Source organism: Gigantopelta aegis, chromosome 8, assembly GCF_016097555.1.
Source record: "Gigantopelta aegis isolate Gae_Host chromosome 8, Gae_host_genome, whole genome shotgun sequence".
Classification (NCBI taxonomy): domain Eukaryota; kingdom Metazoa; phylum Mollusca; class Gastropoda; order Neomphalida; family Peltospiridae; genus Gigantopelta; species Gigantopelta aegis.
The window spans coordinates 21018309-21036912 of NC_054706.1; the positions used below are offsets into that span (position 1 = coordinate 21018309).

At 36.8% G+C, this 18604-nt stretch overlaps 1 protein-coding gene across 2 annotated transcripts in view; it reads left to right on the forward strand.

Annotated features, from left to right (window-relative positions):
* The window catches only part of LOC121379103 (protein sidekick-like), a 94719-nt gene that overhangs the window by 40994 nt on the left and 35121 nt on the right, over positions 1–18604 (forward strand). For both annotated transcript variants that reach the window (XM_041507574.1, XM_041507576.1), the window contains exons 4-15: positions 1842–1953; positions 2604–2821; positions 4736–4886; positions 5324–5451; positions 6935–7051; positions 8201–8365; positions 9855–10148; positions 10968–11108; positions 11709–11897; positions 13605–14228; positions 16426–16524; positions 17691–17882. In XM_041507574.1, coding sequence (XP_041363508.1) covers positions 1842–1953; positions 2604–2821; positions 4736–4886; positions 5324–5451; positions 6935–7051; positions 8201–8365; positions 9855–10148; positions 10968–11108; positions 11709–11897; positions 13605–14228; positions 16426–16524; positions 17691–17882 — 2430 coding nt within the window. The remainder of the gene's footprint in view (positions 1–1841; positions 1954–2603; positions 2822–4735; positions 4887–5323; positions 5452–6934; positions 7052–8200; positions 8366–9854; positions 10149–10967; positions 11109–11708; positions 11898–13604; positions 14229–16425; positions 16525–17690; positions 17883–18604) is intronic.

Sequence of the window (18604 nt, forward strand, 5' to 3'; positions counted from 1 at the left end):
TTTTGAAACCAGTTTCTCAGTAATGTAATACTCTTTCATCAAGGCCAACAATTGCATAAACAAAGGAACATTGTTTGACAGCCAAGAGTTGCAAATGTAATGTTTTGTGATCATAATTAAATGGTTTAACATCATTTGCCCTCTCTGTAAGCCATGGGTTTTTATGTAGAAGACTTTTGTTTGTTGGCACACCAAATTCAGTTTGATGCACATTGGGGCACCTTAAACTGGAACTGGATTCCATGAAAGGCCTCAAATTTTGCAAATCAGATGGCAGGGCCATTTGGCCTAGACCAATGGAGATTTTTTGAGGGCATGACGACAAGAAAGCAGGGAAACAAAGCAGACTTCAGCAAGTATCTTAATATAACACAACAGCACACATTCAAAATAAAGAAATGAGGACCGTTTCATGTTTTCATAATAAAACAACTTTCAGGAGCAGTGTTTGAGTATGATAACGAGTTAGTAGCATGTGAAATAAGGCACGGCCAGTTTGGCTGTGCGACCATAATTTATTATTATTATTTGAGGCATATAACTGGGGCATTAGGGCAATTTGCCGCTGTTGAAATCAAACCCTGCCATGACATTATGTGTTGGTACACCAGTCCATGGGAGAACATCAATGTACTATACAAATTGGCTGATGTGTATTTTTGAGTTATAATTACCAAATATTTGACATCCAATAGCCGATGATTAATTAATCAATGTGCTCTAGTGGTGTTGTTAACAAAACAATGTAACTTTCATGCATTCATTCAAACATTCGTTCGTTCGTTCGTTCATTCAATTATTCATTCATTCATTCATGTACTTACAGGGTTTGAAACTCGCCAAAAACTATGGAGGCCCAAAAATAATAATGCATGTTGGCAAATTATAGTAAGCGAACCACGAGCAAGGTTTTAATGTTAATCACCATTGACACACCAAAAAATACAACTGAACAGAACTGGAAGTGAATTTCAACTTCCACATATAGATGTGGAATGGATTGGAAGCACGTCAAGGCCCTTAGTAACCGAAGTTGGTGTAGCAACAGCTGGATGTAACTGTATGCAATGCCCATTGATTTGCAATTAAAGCACATTGGGATGTTATGGTGTGCAATGGTATAACTGTTTAATGGTCCACTATTTGTGGATGTTACAGATAACTGTTTTCTATGCAATTTCAGAATATAAGAAGTGGATTACTGTTATTATTTGCAGTCTTAGCACATTCAAATTTTGTATAATCTTTAAAAGGGTTATGCCACCCTCTCCCAAATTTGCATAACCTATTCTGTTTTACATAACCATTTGTTACTGAATTAAAAAAAAAAAAAAATATGCAGGAAAAATAGTAAATTGGTTATGCTGACTAAAATTGCTTATATTGTGCATGAATGCAGCAATTGTCTGTGCAGTTTGTGGATTCCTGTATTTGATAATTTCTGACAGTTTTCAACTAGTAACAAGGGATCTTTTATATGCACGATCCCACAGACAGGATAGAACACACCATGACCTTTGTGTTGCACTGGCTGGAACGAGAAATAGCCCAATGGATTCACTGACTGGGATCGATCCTAAACTGACTGCACATCAGGCAGATGCTTTACCACTGGGCTACGCCCCACCCCTGTGTTTATAATAATTCAGTCATAAAATCTGGCTATCCTGCCCTGGGCAGAGGAGCAGGTCACAGCCGGCACCTGTGCCCATGACAGGCGTGCTCTAAAACAGCTTGCACTAAATGTGGACCTGACCTGACCTAAATCTGGGTAGTTTAGGTGTGAATTGTATATCCCTACAGTATCCTGATGAGTTAAACCTAAACTATTACATTTTCAGATCTTGATGATTCCACTTCTTTTCTCCAACCGACTGTTGTAGTGGCACCAGTCCCAACTTTGGCTGATGTTGGAGATCATAAAGTTGAACTGGAATGCATCATCAATGCAAGGTAAGATATAATGTTGGAGGTCTGCTAACTAACACCTTTTCATTTATCACAACACATTTGTTACCCCTAATTGTGAACTGACAAAAAAAGGGGTCGACTTTATTGGAAAGTGTTTTATTGCAGATCATGCTATTTCTAGCAATAATTAACACTAATGGCAATGAATAAATTTTTTTTCTGAGCAGAAGGCATGTGTAACAAATTACAATACGTCAATTAGTAATTAAAAATAGCTGCAATCAACAGAATCACAGATTTGTATGACCTGACAGTCTAGACACTAAGGGCTGAATTTACAAAGTCTGTTTATGTCTTACACAGGTAACCACATACATTTACAATGTTTAAACACCTGTGTTCATGTAAAACAGGCTTTATAAATTTGGCCATAAAAAGGTTTATATGCACCAGGCAAGATAGAAATACTTTACAGTTTTTTCTCTTGAGACATTTCCCTTGTAAACCCATAAACCGGCTGGTGAATTAAGTACAGTAACAGAATTGGTTACCTTAAGAAGTATGGGCAAGTAGAAAAATATATGGGGCAAGTGAATATCTGATTTGCCCTTGCCCTGTGGCAAGTAATTTTTGTGAACATTTTTTTTTGAACCTCTGACCTAAAATGAACACTTGACACATTTCCCTTGTAGACCGATAACCCGGCTGGTGATGAACTGGTACCGAGTGAGTGCCAGTGGCAGTGATGAGCGAATAGACCCGGGAGAACATTACCTGTTCTCGACATTCCGGCGCAAGCTGACCATCAAGAAGCCAGCTCTCTCCGACTCGGGCATGTATAAGTGTGAGGGCTTCCTCAACCAAGGCTCCTCAGCAAGGGCAGTAGCAAACGCAACTTTAACTGTCAGAGGTACGAATTCATTTTCTTAAACATCCGTGTACGGGCTGATGCATTGTAGATCAGTGTATTCACAGACATGTGGTTGGTTGTTCCGCGGTCATGACCCATGGGTACCAAGTAACCCATAAACATGTGAGGGGCACGATGTAGCATTCGCTTGATGTGCGGTTGGTCTGGGATCGATCTCTGTCAGTGGGCCCATTGGGATATTTTTCATTCCAGCCAGTGCACTACAACTGGTATATCAAAGACCGTTTTATGTGCTATCCTGTCTGTGGGATGATGCATATAAAAGATCCCTTGCTACTAATAGAAAAATGTAGCAGGTTTCCTCTCTAAGACTGTGTCAAAATTACCAAATGTTTGACATCCAATAGATCTAGTAGTGTCGTTAAACAAAACAGACTTTAACTTTACTTTCAATACCAAGTGTTCCCTTATTTCTTTCACTCACTGTAATAGAGCTGGCAGTATTGAAACAAATGAAGGAAGGATTGTGTTATTTAATGACACTCATCACAATTTATTTATGGTTATATGGTGTTGGACATTGTTGCGGACCATACAGATAATTATAGCGGAAACCTGCTACCTTAAAGCAATAGGCTACTCTTTCCAATTAGCAGCAAGGGATCTTTTATATACAGCATCCCACCGACAGGATAATACATACCCGGAGCACTGGCTGGAATGTAAAAGAATTAGGGTACTGAAATAGAGGGTCAACTCCAGATTGACAAATGGGTCACATGTAAACTACAGATACAAAGGACACCATTTTGTTTTTTCCGGTGGTATAACTGCCCCCCCTCCCCTGCTACCTCATTGATGCCACAAATCTACCAGACTTACAGCAATCTGGGGGCATCTCGGTAAATTGAAAATGATTATGTTTATTCTGACAAGTGACACTAAAAATCTTGTATGTTTATATAGTGGAAGAATTTAATTGCACTGCAGTTAAAGAGTTGGATTAATTTTAGAATTCAATGTCCCTCCATGGGTTTTTTCAGCATCTTCCTTCCTTGAATGAAAACTGCTACCTACATGTAGTAAAGCAGAACTAACCATTCCCTTCAGATTGCACTGGCCCACCATATTTTTTCAGTATATTCTTTGACTCTTTCTATCCCATTCTCGACTGCAGTTGAGACACGCAAAACTAACGTTAAAACCCATTCTTGACTGTAGTTGAGATGCAACCCGCTTTCAAAAACACGGCTGTCAACATTCACAGGAGTTATCTACCTTGATTCTGTGAATGCTAGAACATAGTAGAATGACAATTGAACATGTCTAGTGTATTTTGTTGACTGGTATTCGTATTTAAGTTTTTATCACAGTATCGAAAATAAAATAAAAAACTAAGTTTGTGTAAACGTTATTGATGACGTAACACCTACATGGGTTCAATTTCTCGCTATTTGGATAATTTTTTCAAAACATATTGGACATTATTATTTAATGAAAACTCAAGATTTGTAAAGGATGTATTCGGTGAAAATAACTGATAATACAGACTGAAGTAGATGATGGATGGGATTACTCGTCGTCAATTGAAATGGAAAATAAACTTTGGTAAAGACATCATGGATCGTGATCGTAGGGTTTAAAACTAAAATATTTTAAAAGTATTAATAAGTTCTTCTGTAAATTTTATTTTGGTAATTAGACTCACTAAGATGTCCTCTAAACAATGACACACATCAAAAGAGGTTGAAAAATGTGGGTTCACAATTACATATTTCACGTTGGAAACTTGAGTCAGTGATGATGTTTTCTGGTTGTAAAGCTGGGTGGATAAGAGATAAATGAAAACTGCTGCCTAGTACAACTAACTATTCCGTTCAGATTGCAATGGCCCGCTAAATTTGCTACCTAGAAAAGCTAATCTGACCATTCCTTTGTTTTGTTGTGTTTCAGGTAGCCCGAAAATTACCCCACAGTTGCCTGGAATCATTGAGAAAGCCTTCAGTGAGACTGTGGAAATAACGTGCACTGCAATTGGAATCCCTGCTCCCACTATCAGATGGTATTACAACGGGCATCTAGTTAGCTCTCTACAGAGAAGCAGGTAATGTTTTTAATAATACTCTGTTAAACTTTTGTTTTCTTTTAAGATGCCAATATATCAGATGACATTTATTTATTAATCATCGCAGGGTTTGTACGGAGTCTGGAAAACCTTGAAAAATATGGAATTTTGAAAATCCATTTTCCAGACCTGGAAAAAGTATGGAAAAATACCTTTTTTGCAAGTTGGTTTGGAATAGTATGGAAATTTGTCTTTTGGACTCATGTAGAAAATGTTGACAGTAGTTACGTCAGTAACATCATATACCATTTGTACCAAACAAGCAGTAGTAAAAGATTGTCACATAATTAACAGAGATGGACATTCTGTACATTTTTTAATCTAGCTGCTTTTCAAAGCCCTGCAGTTTTCCTGACTGTTTTCTTCATTGACATTTTACTCCCATCGTTTTATTAATGAAGTTGTTGTCTTCACAGAACTGTTGAGTTTGCCAATGGAACGCTGCGTATTGACAGAGTGGAGATGTCTGACATGGGTCTGTACCAGTGTATCGCTCAGAACCGAGCCGGGGAGGATTCATCTGTGTCCTGGCTCAAAGTCAACAGTGAGTGTTCAGGCAGTTCTTTCTGTTTCTAAGTTAAGTCAATGTTAGAGCTAAAGGTTGGAGGGATAGGTAGGGTGGAATATTAGGGGTAATGAAGTCAATGTGTTAAGTGAAGAAGTAGTGGGGTTTTTTTTGTGTTCATAAACATGTATTTCACTACAAGTATATTCCTTTTTAACAGGTATAATTTAAGTAAAAATAGAACCAACCTGCATCATTTCATATCACATGGGGCGGAACGTAGCCCAGTGGTAAAGTGTTCGCTTGATGCACGGTCGGTTTGCGATCAATCCCTGTCAGTGGGCCCATTGCACTATTTTTCTCTCCAGCCAATGCACCACGACTGGTACATCAAAGGCCGTGGTATGTGTTATCCTGTCTATGGGGTAGTGTATATAAAAGACCCCTTGCTGCTAATCGAAAAACGTAGCCCATGAAGTGGCGACAGCAGGTTTCCTCTCAATATCTGTGTGGTTCTTAACCATATGTCCGACGCCATATAACCATAAATAAAATGTGTCGAGTGCATCGTTAAATAACATTTCCTTCCGTGAATGAATGAAAGGAATGTTTAATGACACCTCATCATCTCAAATGAATGCATGTGTAATGATTGCCAAGCAGTGGTTAGATTGCAGGACATTTGTTTCATCAGTTAGTTTAATGACACCACTAGAGCAAATTGATTTATTAATACTCTGCTATTGGATGTGAAATATTTGATCATTTTTAACACACTGTCTTAGAGGAAACTCGTTACATGTTTCCAGGACAGGACATCACATACCACAGCCTTTGATATACCAGTCGTGGGGCACTAATTGGGATGGGAAGAAAACAAATAGAGAATGGGTTCAAGTAGTAAGCAAACCTCCACAAATTGAAATCTGCATGACCTGAAAAGTGGTTATTCCCCCCCCCCCCCCCAATAAATAAATTTTACGTGGGCTCCGTTCCATGAAGTGACCTTAGCGCTAATAATCACCTGACTTACCTTAAGTGGAATGGGGCACAGGTCACTGATTATGCCCTAATAAAACTGCATAAGCAATATGTGAATCAAACAATCAATTGTGCAATCTGTGGATGCCTGAGGCTGCCATGTTGAGTAGATTTTCTAATGAATTAGTATGTACTGCTGTAATTAAAACAATATTCATGTGTAGTTAACAAGCGAATGAAAAGAAGAAGAAACAATATTAAATTTCTGTGGCTGTTTTCAAATACGTATCATTTTTATGTGATGAGTTAACCTACACATTAATTTTACAATGTTTGATTAAAGTAACTCCTTAAGAAAAATGTACATTATTAGAGAATATATTTAGGAAAACTTAGGGTAGTTTATTTCTATACAAAAAGGATATTTTTTGTTTGCATATACTTAAAGATTCATTGCATTTAGTTTTTGTGATTGTTTGTGTGTATCCTAACCTTTTGTTCCAACCTTAAAGATTGTACTTCTTTCTTTTACCTAAATTAGGTTCACCGCCCAAATTCACATCAACACCTGACAATTTAACAATTGTTGAAACCAGGGATGCCAAATTTTACTGTCAGGCCACTGGTGCACCAACTCCAGTAGTTAGTTGGTACAAAGGTAATATATTTTAATGTTTTCTTATCTGTTGTAACCTACCCCACCCCTCCACCCCACCCAAGGATGGGCATTAATTTATTTATAAATATATTTTTAGCCTTTGAAAGTCAGACCATTTCATCAGCAAAAAATGTGCTGAGGCAGAAGTAGTTTGTTTCAGTTCAGTTACACTATTATTTAAATGTCTATATCTTCCGACAATAATAGTCGTTGCAAAACCCCCAAACAAAACACACACGTGCACATGCATATACACACGTGTCAAGAATGAAGGTTGAAAGAAATTGTTTATATTTGTCTGTATGCAGACTATTTTTTAAAGGTAGTACATGTATGCTTATTAAGACTTCAGACCCCAACATATTTTACAAAGATATAATCATGATAGAAGTTAAGAATGTCATAAAATATTAGACATTATTAGTACCAAATTATAAAAAACTGTCAGGGCAAGAACACAAACTATACCTGTGGCCTAAAGGTTTATTTTTATAGCCTACATAAAATCTATTAGAACCACAATTATCATTTCTGTCAGTCTGTGACAAAGATAATGTTTTTGTACATAATCATATCGTTTAGAGTTTTGACAGAATGTCACACTACTTACATAATTGTACTTACATAATTTACAATCATCGCACTTTTTTAAATTACGAATCGGGTTTTTTCCAGTGTATGATCACCACATCCTATCCAAACTTTTCTTTGCTAAGCATGGGTTACACAGGGTTTCTCAAATTTTTATAAATTCCACTAGCCATGGGATCAGTGATTTCAAAAATTTACTAGCTATGATTAAAAATTCACTAGCCCTACTTTCTTTTAAGTTCCGGTAATATAATTTTGCCAAATAATAGTAAAAATCAGATATGCCACCTAAAGAGATAGATAAAGCTTAAAACACTAACATTGTGGGGTGTTTGCAGGATATTCATATTTACAAAATAGACTTTAACTGAACATTTGACAAATTGTTTTCACTAGCTGTCGGACATGGCAATTGTAGTTATTTACTAGCCCAACATTGAATATCACTATTCATGAGAGTGGAGCTACCATAATCTAGAAGCCCTGTCCATTTGAATCTTATCGATGTACATAGTAACAAATTTGATAAAGTCTGTATAATACATTTGATTTCTGTAGTTGTCAGTGGTATAGACAGCCCAATTGTCAGCGACGGCCGTTACCAGATCCTGAATGATGGACTCCTCATTGTATCGACAAAGAAACAGGACTCGGCATTGTACAAATGTGTAGCCTCCAATGTCAGGGGACAGATTTTAGTGGAAGCTTTGCTGCAAGTTATAGGTAAGATCTTTTTGTTCTTTTAATGAAAAGAAATAAAAAAAATAATACATGAAAAGTGAAATGTTGCTGTTTTGTTGAATGACACCACTAGAGCATATTGATATATTAATCATCAGGCTATTGGATGTAAAACATTTGTAAATTTCGATCTTTTGACTAAAGTTTAAATGTAAACTTTTGTAAAACCTCATTGATGAGAATATTTTTATTAATGAGATTATCCATTCTTATTTTTAGCATAAAACCTTCAAAGTGCCAGTTGTATGTGTGTGGGTTTATGTCTTATTTAAGAACTGAACGTTATATTTTTTACGTTCATGCGATGATAAACACCAAAACCGTTTTACACACTGTATGAATGGCGTAGTGTGTTAGCGCGAAGCCGTTCATACATAAGTGTGTTGACAATAAAAAGTAGTTCCCGTAATAACATTCTGTTTTTATTTGTTTACTGAAAAAGTGCAGTTTTAAAATTCATGGAAGAATGAACATTGTTTTAGATCACGTGATAGCATTTTAACCAATCCAAATGCCTATTACAAAACAGTAATTATAAAATGGAATTATTTATCTATTATAATCATTCATCTCACCATAAAATCAGAGCGGGGACATGGCCCAGTTGTAAACCTAGGATCAATCCCTGTCAGTGGGCCCATCGGACTATTTCTCATTCCAGCCAAATCACCACAAATAGTGTTTATCCTATCTGGGAGATAATAGATAGAGGTTATTACCCTCGTGTATTTCGGTATCGTCAATATCATATATTAGGAATAAAAATTGTATTATGCGAGCATAATACATTATTTTTATTCCTAATATATGATATTGACGATACCGAAATACACGAGGGTAATAATCTCTTTATCATATAAGCTCAAGCTTAATACAACATGTTTTGTAAACTGTACATGCAACTTTAATTCCAGACCGCCATTACTAGATATTCAAATGACGTAAGAATATGTGGCGCGGTGTATTTTTGAATGGAAATGACGTCAAACTCTAATGACGTCATTTTAGATGTCCTTACATCAAAATAAAGTTATGCCTAACGTTTTTTGTTTTCTGAACACTGGACAGCTTTCAGTGTCAAATTGCCATTGAAATGTTTTTATTTGATGACTATGAATGCATACGTCAATCATGGAGTGTCACCCAAGTACGTTTGCTTAAATGTCAATAAACCTAGTGCCGCGACCTCGACTAATTTACATCTAATTTGCAAAGTTATCAAATTCTTAAAGTATGTGATCTGAAAAATATCACATACTTTGATTGCACTGAAAATGTAAGATATTATATGATAAAAAAAGAATAGCCCATGGCAGCAGAATTCCTCTCTCTTAGTTTTTTTGCTTGACAATATAACTGTGTTCAATGTAATGTTAAATAAAACATTTCTTCCTCAACACAGAATCAACACATTTTTACCAGCTCGTATTATGATGTTTTATAAATGATAAAAACTTGATTTTTGTTTCAGTAAAAACTCAGATTGTGCGACCGCCACAGAACAGCACGGAGATTCTGAGTACGCGCGCAACCCTGGAGTGCGGGGTCAGTCACGACGAGAACATCCAGCCGCAGTGGGACTGGTTTTTCTACAAGAAACCCAGTTACAGTGAGGAGCACATCGTCAGTGGGGGCAGGCGCATCATCACCGCCACCGGCAGTCTCATCATCAGCGGTGTGGCGGGGCAGGACATTGGGCGCTACAAGTGTGTCGTCACCTCGGCCGGCGGGAACGACAGTCGTGTGGCAACATTACTCGTTATTGGTGAGAACATTTTGAAAATACGGTGGACTCTTTTTAAGTCTAAAACAAATTCAAGTGGGACTGATGAAATGTGTCTGGTATAAATACACAGTGTAGTGACGTTCCAATTATCGATTATATATTTTTTTTAATTGATGGGTCAAGGTCTATTGATATGATGATCGATTATAAAAATAATTTATTCATTGGGTGGGAAAATGTTAACTGCTATTGTCCCTCCAGTGTAGATGAAGGAATGGATGTAATTATGTTGAGGAAGATATAAATAGTTATTAAAGGTAAAGTTGGCCATTTGTAGGATCTAGATCCCAGTGAACACAGCAATAGGTGCATGGTCCAATTCAAAACGATTGTGTAATCGAAAGTTGATCGGTTGGTGCCACCAGATTATAACCGATGATTGATGATGAAATTCCAACTGATTCCGAATACTAATAGAGTGTTGGAATTGACAGGTTTTCCAAAATCCTTGTTGTTGAATGGGACTCTTTAATCTTACCGGTTTACACAAAAATACTGATTAATCAGATGTTCTTTTGGTCTAAGCTGCCAGGCACTCTTTAAGTCTTTAGTTCAAGTCTGGTAAAGTACATAATATATATAAAAGAAGAAAATCCCAGATTTTAATATGTGTTATAATAGTTAATTTATTTACACTGTATTACATGTATATAATATATATTACTGTGGGAATTGTATTTAATTTTTAAGTAATTACTTGTGGTATCAAAACTAATCATCTATCGAAGTGCTATACATGTAGCAGTCTTTATTTAAATGACTTTATGGAGTAATGAATTTCAATGTGTCGTTTTTCAGAATTACCACGGAAACCTGTGATAACGAGTGTCACTTTAGCTCGGGACACAGACAACAGCGTCATCATTACATGGACTCCTGGTTTCAATGGCAACAGTCCTCTACAACGTTACATCATCAGCTATAGAGTGGAAGTCCAAGGTGGGTTACCTCCCTTGTGTATGTTTTAATGATATATTTTTTTTTTTAAAGGGCATTGTGAATAGGCTTTGCCATCTTCTAAGTTTCATTTATTTCCTCATTTTGCAAATATATAATAATATATATATATTGTGGTATTGGATTAAGTTGTGTGTTTATTAAAATGTGAATTAAAACATTTCTTAATTTGGTATAATTGTATACTGGCACAAAATCAGAGTTCAACAAATCTGCTAGCCTGATACCTGGGGCTAGTACATTTTAATACAGGGCTAGTGACAAATATATCCCAGTAGCCTGATGGGCTATTGTTGTTTTTTTGTTGTTTTTTTAAAACAAAAAAAAACAACCCCAAAAACCCAGCTAGCTCACAGTCAAATTTTTTCCTGCACTAGCGTTTGTTTGATAACTGTTATCCTGACATTGGTCTCGTATAATATCAATAAATCAGTAAGTATATATTAATATTCAACTTGAACTAGCTTTCTACAAAATGTCATAATAAGAAGTCTCTACATTAAACTTGTGTTTTATTTTGATCTAGTAACCACTGATTCAGTGATGTGATGCAATATTATACATTACTTTTTCTGCTTGTAGGTGCTAACAATGACAACTCGAGATGGCAGGTGTACCCGGACATCATCAAACCCAACTTGTCACAGTACACAGTTTCTAACCTGCAGCCATCTCGCTTCTACAAGTTCAAGATCAGCGCATTTAATTCGGTGGGCGAGGGAAACGCCAGCATCCCTAAACCAGATCCAGCCATTCAGATGCCACCACAGCGTAAGAACATATAATATATATGTATACTGTAAACCGGATTAATATTGCCACGTGGGTTTTTTGTGAATATACACCGTAGCGCATATTTGCGATGTTTAAATTTCGCGAATGACCGTTTGCATCTGTAAAAAAAAAAAAGAGAGAAAAAATAGGCCAATATTGCTTTTATTGGTATGGGAAAATACACCTCACTGTCGGTGTGGTTGTTATAAATTTATAGTGTCCAGAATATTGGTGTTTCCTGTTACTTGACGTTAACCAATTGTCTCTGGGACAGAGTAGAGAACTACCCACCTGGCGTGTGGCAGAAACACAGCTCACAGCTTTAGTTGTTAACAATTGCATATTTCGGTACCTGTGGTAGCCAAACAATCTATTGACTTAACAGTATTCAAGCCTTACACTGGAAAGAATGTAGTTTTAGTCCGGTTTCAGATATTTAGAGTTTTCTGTAAAAACTAGTAAAAATGGTTGTTTCATTAGCCAAATAATAAATATTGTAGTCACTTTGTATAAAAATTAGCAAGTGGTCAATTTGGTTATGAAGGAAGGAGTATTTATGACAGACAAAACTGAAAAAACCCCCAAACCACCCAGTAATATAATAGGCATGTATTGAAATAACAAGAATGGTGAGTAAAATCAAGAACAGTACTCATTCACAAATACAGTGAAACCCCAACCCACCCAGTAATATAATAGGCATGTATTGAAATAACAAGAATGGTGAGTAAAATCAAGAACAGTACTCATTCACAAATACAGTGAAACCCCAACCCACCCAGTAATATAATAGGCATGTATTGAAATAACAAGAATGGTGAGTAAAATCAAGAACAGTACTCATTCACAAATACAGTGAAACCCCAACCCACCCAGTAATATAATAGGCATGTATTGAAATAACAAGAATGGTGAGTAAAATCAAGAACAGTACTCATTCACAAATACAGTGAAACCCCAACCCACCCAGTAATATAATAGGCATGTATTGAAATAACAAGAATGGTGAGTAAAATCAAGAACAGTACTCATTCACAAATACAGTGAACCCCCTCTAAACTGGACACCCTTGGGACCAAGACAAATGTCCGGTTTTAAGAGGGATTCAGTTTAGAAAGGTTAAGTTCTGTCCTAGTATATGAAAAGGGACTGTGTAAAATGTCCGATTTTGAGCAAATTCCGGTTTAAAAAGGGTCCAGTCTTGTGAGGTTTCATTGTACTTGTATATTGAGTTGAACTAAAATAATGCCGGATCAGTTGTGTTTTATTCAGATATGTAATAAACAAGTATGTATCAGTACACTTAAAACTGATATAATTGGATGACAAATTATTTGTGTGTATGGGAAGTCCTTTACTTTCAAAAAGAAAGAAAGACAGAACTGGAAACTTGATAAACTGAATAGAGGTGTCATAATCTATCAGTTACCTATTCTGTATTTTGTGGTAACCTGTACATGGATTACACGACACTATCATCAGTGGCGGATCCAGAAAATCCATTTGGGGGGGGGGGGGGGGGGGGGACCCAATGACATGAGGTGAAATGCCAAGGGAACTTTGGGAGAGGTTTGAAATGTTTTAAAATTAATATACTGTCGCAAAATTTACAGGGAGCTGGGCCCCTGGGGCACCCTCTTATATCAGCCTCTGATCATGCTTATTTTCATGCTTGTAATATAATTGTCTAATTTTGGTTTCCAGCTCCCGGCAGACCACCGAGAAACTTTTATTGTAGTCCCGGACCAGATCGGTCGATCCTGGTGAAGTGGCAAGCCCCAGAAGAGAATTCATGGAATGGGGATCTCCTTGGCTTCATCATCCAGTACCGAGTTGCCAACTACCCCGACCTGGCTCTACAGAAACGCAACATCACCGACCGACTGGCCACCAGCTACGTCCTCGACAACCTCGTCTACCACAAACAGTACGAAGTGGCCATAGCGGCGTACAACATCAAAGGTCCCGGAGTGTACAGTTCGTACTTCTTCGTGTGGACCTTGGAAGGCCGGCCAACTGCTCCGCCACAGAACATAACTCTCGTGTCAACAAACTCGACGACGATTAAAGTCACGTGGCTACCGCCTGATCCGACGCAGATAAATGGAATAAATCAAGGGTACACGATCAGTCTCCGCAGGTCCGTGGTGTCACAGACGGAAAGGAGTGAGTTCTTCCCGTCGGATCAGGATAATCTGTACGGCCACCAGACAACGCATATTTACAACCTGATGAAGTATACGGAGTATGTGATAACAGTCGTATGTCAGACCAGTCGTGGACAGGGCCCGGCAAGTAATCCACAGATGATACGTACACAAGAAGATGGTGAGAAAATACTGAGATTTATACCTCTTTTGAAATTTTATCTAAATAACATAAGTGATGGTAGAGTCGTCAGTCATAGCAATGTCTCAATTTTTGGTAATATTATTTAGAGAGTCTTGAAAAGTTTTATTCAAATAATTATACCCATTAAAGGGACACACCCTAGTTACGGCTAGTTGTTAACCATTACGGCATTGTTTTTCGTTATTAAACCCATTTTTTCACAAATAAAATTGCACTTTACTTACCGTTTATTATTTAGAATATACATTTCCATTCACCTGATGTGTTTTTTGGTAATCCTGGTAATCCTGGTGTTTGTAATACCACAAAATGCATTTTTCTTATTTCTGAAAAACGGACGCACATTTGAGGAAAAACCGTTGAGCAGACAAGGTCTAATCTATTTTTAGACGGGATATTTCCATTTCAATGTCACAGACGTTGGTATACCACATGACCGTTATCATTTTGGTTCGGTTTGTTTTCTCGTGCACGGTTCGCGCAATCAACATCCGATTTGTTGTTGTTCATTTGTGAGATTTTTCTTCACAGTTCGTGAACATTTTCAGTAACAATAAAGTTCAGACAAGTAAGTATCTCAATACAAAACGTTACAAACCCTTAAAACCAATAATTTTGCTAAGTCCTACGATATCTGGAGAGGGGATACAACCAGGACAGAACAGTTGGAACATGTCCAGGAGAGGTGAAAAGAACGCACCCCAAGTCTGTGAAATTTGTCGTGACGTAGGCATTGTTGTGCTTCGAGCGACATCTACCGGTGACATCAGAATACAAACTTTCAAAATTATTTCAAGCAATTGGGACATGGGGATTCCCATGGTATTTATCGATATAAAACCTGCTTTTTCACTCCATTTGATAAAAACGTGATCTAAGTGTGTTACAGGTTTGTAGATTAACCAAATTATAATTTATTTTCGCTGGATGGAACTAGGGTGTGCGGCTTTAATGGTACCCAAAAAGATGGTGAGAAAATATTCACAATTTATCCCATTATGAAATTGTATTCAAATAACATACCAGTAATAAGTGATGATAATCTGAGTCATCACTTCGAGCAGAGTTTTAATTTTTTTATAACATTATTTTTAGAGCCTTGAAAGATTTTATTCAAATTATAATTATTATTATTAATGATTATAATATGACCCATCAATGGACTATTCAAGTCTGGAAATATTCTATGGAGGTATTTTCTTTATGGGTTCTTTGATGTTTTAGTGTGTCTACAATACAGTATGAAAGTCATGTTTTAGTGTGTCTATAATACAATATGAAAATCATGTTTTAGTGTGTCTGTAATACAATATGAAAGTAATTTTTAACTGTTTCCGATCCATTTGATCGCATCTCCTCATTTGATCTGCACTGTCGACTGCCATCTTTGTACTTGGTCAATGCCGCATTATAATGCACACATCGTGCGAAATATTGTGCACAAAGATGAATTCCATAACAAAAGCCTCATTGGATGTGATCACATGACTTTACATGGAATTTCTATATATGTATATGGCAGCTGTATATATAGCATTGGATGTGGGCTGACTATAAACACAGTAGTTAATACTTTTTGGGGAAGCCCAGTGTAAGATTACCACATCCTATCCAAGCTTTTCCATACTAAGCATGGGTTACAGCTAGTTTAATATATTCTGTAACAAATTCGCCAAAATGCTCACTTGAAATATAATGTGGCAGGTAAAACTATTTATTGTTTGGTTACATATTTAAAAATGAAAGCCAAATTAATAGCACTGTTATATATATATATATATATATATATATATATATATACATTGTACTGATTTCGAAAAGAAACTGTACCAATACTTTGAAGGACTACTGAAGAAAAAAACTAAATATGTTGTATGTTTAAAACCTATATATTCATGAGATTGGGGTTTTGACCGGTGAGGATCAAGATTTCATTCCATAAAAGCAGAAACATAATTAACCACCATTTTATTTCCATTATACAAATTATAAAGGAAATTAAATCAATTTGTCTTGGTATAGTTTCTTTTGGACGTCAGTTATACAGGTAGTTATCAAAAAATATAGAGATTTATTTAGTCATCATATCTTGCCAATGTATATAGTGATTATGGAATAAATGTAGTTAAATTGTTGATATATATTTTAACCTCTATGTGTTTGTCGTTTGTAGTTCCTGGAAAAGTAGGAGACTTGAAGTTTGACAATGTCCGAGACAGAACACTGAGAGTTTTGTGGACCGCCCCACAAGAAATTAACGGAGAACTTCAAGGTTGGTTTTATCTGCATGTTATCATCAAGGTTACAGGGGCGGAATGTAGCCCAGTGGTAAAGCGCTCACTTGCTGTGCAGTCGGTTTGGGATCGATCCCCGTCGGTGGGATCATTGGGTTATTTCTCGTTCCAACCAGTGCACCACGACTGGTATATCAAAGGCCATGGTATGTACTACCCTGTCTGTGGGAATGTGCATATAAAAGATCCCTTGCTGCAAATTGAAAAGAGTAGCCCATGAAGTGGTGACTTTGGGTTTCCTCTCTCATTATCTGTGTGGTCCTTCACCATATGTTTGACGCCATATAACCGTAAATAAAATGTGTTGAGTATGCAGGATCAAATGTCACAGTGTTTGAAATAAGCACTTGTGTGTTCGTCCTAAGAAATGAACATCTGTTCGGACAAGCAAAATACATTGGTTATCTGATGAACAAGTAAAAATAAATTACAAATTGTTTCATTTTGAGCAATTTGAAACATTTTATACAAGAAAAATATTGACGGACATGTAGATATTTTTTTTATGTCCTTGTCCGGTAGACTTGTGAAAAATTGGAAAGAAAATTATAAATTAGACCTGTCGTCTGACCCCACAGGAAAATGGGTGTCCTGCAATCCATGAGTATGGTAGGTGGGGGTCAACAATTTACTCAGGTAACCATTTAGGCCCATGGGCCTCTTATTTAAAATCGGGATAACAGCACAGTGTTATGTAGTTCATGAGATTAAGAATAAGCTTTACAGTAGACTGCAAGTTGGGCATGTCAGCATATTACTCATTACACCATTGTACATAGAAATATTAATGTTTAAATTTTAAGAAAAATCTTTAAAAAATCAAGATATACTGATTTGGGAGAGAAAGTAAAACCCCCCACATATGACAGCAAAGTTGAGCATCCCAGTAATGCAACTAATTACACCATCTGCAAGTTTGTACAGTGAAACCTGTCTAAACCGGATCACACTGGGGACTTAAATCTTGTCTGATTTAGACAGGATCCTGTGTTTAGAGGGTCACATTTTAGAATTTTAAAACGTTGGACCATAAAACTTGGTTGTGACAGGATTCCGGTTTGTGCAGGGTTCGCTTTAGGCAGATTTCACAGTACATAGAAACAGTATTTTGGAATGGTTTTTTTTTTTTTTTTTTTTAAATCAGGATACACTGTGATTTGGGAGAGAAAGAACGAGTCCCACACTCGACAACAGGTTGAGCTTCCCAGCAATTTGACGAGCTACACCATCCGCAAGCTGTCTCCAATAACCAAGTACACAATATATGTGCATGCTCGTACCAGGAAAGGACCCGGTCTTCCCAAGAGTGCCGACATTGAGTCTGGTGTGCCTCCAGGTGGGTGATCAGTGTGTAGCTTTGTTTTTTTTCTTTTCAACTTAACCTAATGTCACGCCGATGACTGGAGTCCAGGCTAGGGATTTTCAAAGCTATCTTAGCGCTACGAGGTCGTAAAATCATCGTAGGTTGTGATGTCACTACAGCACACACCATAGTGACGTCATAGCTTACCATTGTTTTACAATTTCAGAGGCTAAGATTTCTTTCGAAAATATGGGCCCAGGGTTGAATTCTTCATCAAAGAATCCTGACGTGCTTGAGTAAGCTATCATTAGTTTGAGGTCAAAGGTTTCCACATGTTATACACAAGACAGGCTTTAGATTGTACCCCAGAAATTATTACTATTTTATTGAATTTGGCCAAACAATCTGCAGCTAAATTCAATTTTCAATTAGCCAAACAGCTAAAATGAATATACATGTAGATCTGCAAAGGGCATGCATTTTTTAAATTAACTGTTTGGCAAATTAATAATTAAATATATTCATCAAATTTGATTTTAATTTCCATTTGGTTGTTAGTAAATGATGACTTAAACTCTGCCGACAGTGTACATGATGACACATGGTCTGTCATTGTCTTCTTGTGTTCTTGTGTCCTTGCAAACTGTTCACTGGTTGTTTGCAAGGATGTGATTTTTGTGTGTGTGTGTGTCTTTTTATCCAATTTCACCTTTCATCAATGTAGCTTTTATGTTTAAAAGTGGTTTATACATGTT